We start from the raw sequence: 3,524 nt of genomic DNA, 5'->3' as shown, positions 1-3,524 counted from the left end.
CTCTCTTCTCCTCCTCCTCCTCCTCTCAGGTCTGATGCTGTCGGCCTACTCCTGTGTTGGAGCTGTCCTGGAGGACAAGGCTCTGCTGGAGAGAGCGGCTCAGGCTGCTAACTTCCTGAAGGAGAACCTGTGGGACGCCGAGCGACAGACCGTCCTCCGGTCCTGCTACAGAGGAGAAGACATGGAGCTGCAGCAGATGTAAGAGACTGAAGTTTTTTAATAGGAAACGGTGTATAGAGCATACATAGTTATAGATTTGGTTTATAAATCACCTTTCAAAACATAATCACAAACGAAACCAAACACACAGCAACAATAAATATAAAAAAAACAATATATGAAAAGTAAAATGATGTATTTAAGTACAAAGAGACATGGAGACATGGAGCTGCAACAGATGTAAGAGACTGGGTGTGTCTCAATGTCGAGGACGCTTCCTTGGTAGGACACGTCTTCCGAGTCAGGTCCTTCAGAAGCGAGGCAAGAATCCTTCCTAGCAGGCTAACAGGTGTGCGTCATATGAGAGGCCCCGCCTTAAATGGAGCGCGATTTCCGCCAAAGATTTTGGAAATTGGTCCGTGCGCAAAGCATTGTGGGGATTTTAAGACCGCGGAGGATACACATGTGCAGCGTCGAAATGTCCCGCAACGAAGGACGCCGGCCTCGGTAGAATTCCAAGCATCCTGAACATTGGAAAAGTCCTTCGGCGGGACTCGATGACGTAGCATCCTTGAAATAGTGGCTTTGGAGGAGCCTTCCTCGACATTGAGAAACACCCACTGAACAGTGTTTTTCAGAGGAAACGGTATGTAGAGAATAAATAATAATATACTTTATTTATAAAGTTACACAGACAGCAAGTGAACCAAACGACTACATCTAAACATAAAATCAAACAAAAAAACTAATATACAATAAATATAAAATGTGTATTTGACAATATATAAATAAAATGTTGTATTTTAGTACATGCAGTGTTACTTTGACCACACACACACACACACACACACACACACACACACACACACACACACACACACACACACACACATACTACACACTACATACTACACACTACACACAGAACATGCAGAAACCTGCTCTCTGATAAACTGGTTGACCTGCACAGTGATTAGATTCTCCCTCTAGTCTCCATCATAATGCACATTTAAAACAAGACTGGACATATTTTAATTGGATTATAGACGCCTGTTGTTGTTTTATGGACTGACAGCTCTTTTTCTTCAAAGCAGTAATTCAAACTTGTCGTGTTGATATTTAACGTCCATAAATAGCTGTAAACACTTGCTAAGGGTTACTCTCATTCCCATGTTTTATGAACAACAATGTATTTCAATGAATATTAATTAAGGGAAGTCTGACAACATGGAATATAAAAGTCCTGCTAGTGTTTTGTGAAATATAAGTGAATATCTGAGGAAGATTAAATCCCATAACCTGATTAAAGGAGATCTCCAAACAGCCTGCAGTACCGTGAACTCCCTGAAGGAGGCAGCATGTCGTCAGTGTAAACGTTAAATCATCCAGTAAACAAACACAGCTCCTTGTTGCACGGACGTTTCCTCCAGATGTCCTCGTTCTGTTCGCCCCGTGCCCTACTTCCTGTGAATGAGTGAGTGGGACATACCGTCGAATCAGCAGAAGAAACGAGATGTGCCCCACAACATGCATGAAGAGAAGCATTCAATTTTAATCACCGGCCCGTTTCCACAGAGACTCGTCTTTTAAAACGCTCCGGAGGTTTCTCTGCAGCTTCTGGTTCAGTTTCACCACCTCTCCGTCAGGACACATTTAGAGCGTGTTTACCTGGAGGAATTACAGGTGAGGATTCACACTGGGTTAGTCAACTGGGGAGGAAGAGGTAGAGAAGAAAAGTAAGAAGAATATAAGACAAAACATTTTAAAATACAATTATAAACTAATTAATTAAAAAGTCAAAATCAGATTGTTTTGAATATAGTTTTATTTATATTTCTAATACTACATATGTATATAAAGACAAGATGTAAGACTAAAATGTTCAATACAAGATCAAATTAAATATAATAGAATACAAATATTTAAATCATTAGTATTTATTTAACATACTGTAAGTAAAAATGTTTATTAAAAAATTAAATAGAGTAATATCATTCATAAACATAGGACGTTAAAGTAAACATTTGTAATAAAAACATTTAAAAATAAAAAATATTTAGAAGTTTGGTAAAAAAAAAAAAATCCATACATTTTTTTTTTTTTTTTTATATAAGTAAAATAACAAAACATGTGTCAACAAGAGTAACTATGTAAACACGTGTGTGGAACAGATTTGTTTCCCCCGTCTCTTTATAATATCAGCCTCAAAAACAGTCCCACATATGACCCCTTCCTCTCCTCCTGATCTCAGCATCTTCACTTCCATCCTCTCCTCACACACTCGACCTGTCCTCCAGCACTCACCCAGACAGGGGTGCATCATGGGAGCTGTGGGAGAGGGGAGAGGGCTGTTGGCAGATCACAGAGAACAGATTGTAAAATTGAGACGCCCTGAAGTGATGACTCTCAAAGTGGAAAAGATATAATGCAAAGGTTAGCTGGAGAGACAGGTGAGGGGGGAAGTGTCTCTGTTGCATTTATACATTTCTTACAACGAAAGCGAGGAACAATTCTGTAGTGAGAGTTTATATCAGATTGTAGCCCGTTGGTACACATATTCCTAACCTAACTATCTTTAAAGCCAATTCCTCCAGGTTTACACGCTGTCTTGACGGAAGCTCGATCTCCTCCTGGCGTTGTTAACAAGCATTAGAAAGATAACACAGAAACTAGTTCTCCAACAGTACCCCCATGTCACTGATCTATCGGTGCATTTTTAACTCAGATCTCTCCTTCCTCCCTCTCTATCCGGCAGATCTCCTCCTATCTCCGGCTTCCTGGACGACTACGCCTTCCTGGTCTCAGGTCTGCTGGACCTGTACGAGGCGTCGCTGCAGACGCAGTGGCTTCAGTGGGCCGAGCAGCTACAGCTCAGACAGGACGTGCTGTTCTGGGACCAGCAGGACGGAGGGTACTTCTGCAGCGACCCCAAGACTCCTCCATCCTGCTGCAGCTCAAGAAAGGTGGGGAGATGAACGCGTTGATATATGAGTATAGATATATAACCCAGCCCTCTGTGTGATAGACATTAAGATAAGATCAAATAAGAAGTACTTTATTGATCCCAATTTGGGAAATGTTTGCGTTGCAGCAGCAGAAAAAGACATGGCATAGTACGTAAGAGAAATTGAAAGACTAGAAATAAACAATCCAGAATGTAAACATCTCAAATAAAATTAAAATATCATCAAAGAAATATATATATAGATGTGGAAATACAAATTTACATACTTATTTAGCGCACTTTTTATTTGAGTAACAAAACTCAAAGTGCTACAGAGTAAAATGGTTGAAACAAAACAACAAAAGAAAAAAATATATATATACTGTATATAATAAAGTAAAAGGTGGGGTAGGTCATTTTG

The 3,524-nt window shown here is 40.0% G+C and overlaps 1 protein-coding gene across 1 annotated transcript; it reads left to right on the top strand.

Annotated features, from left to right (window-relative positions):
* The first annotated feature begins 24 nt into the window (after positions 1-24).
* Positions 25-3,134, top strand: LOC104953489 (spermatogenesis-associated protein 20-like). The gene is made up of 2 exons (XM_010780436.1): positions 25-198; positions 2,915-3,134. The coding sequence occupies exons 1-2, from the start codon at positions 35-37 to the stop codon at positions 3,132-3,134; spliced, it is 384 nt and encodes a 127-aa protein (XP_010778738.1). The 5' UTR covers positions 25-34.
* Positions 3,135-3,524: the final 390 nt, after the last annotated feature.

Source organism: Notothenia coriiceps, unplaced genomic scaffold (genome assembly GCF_000735185.1).
Source record: "Notothenia coriiceps isolate Sejong01 unplaced genomic scaffold, NC01 NC01_scaffold00021830, whole genome shotgun sequence".
NCBI classification, from domain to species: Eukaryota; Metazoa; Chordata; class Actinopteri; order Perciformes; family Nototheniidae; genus Notothenia; species Notothenia coriiceps.
This window is presented reverse-complemented; position numbering and strand designations above follow the sequence as displayed.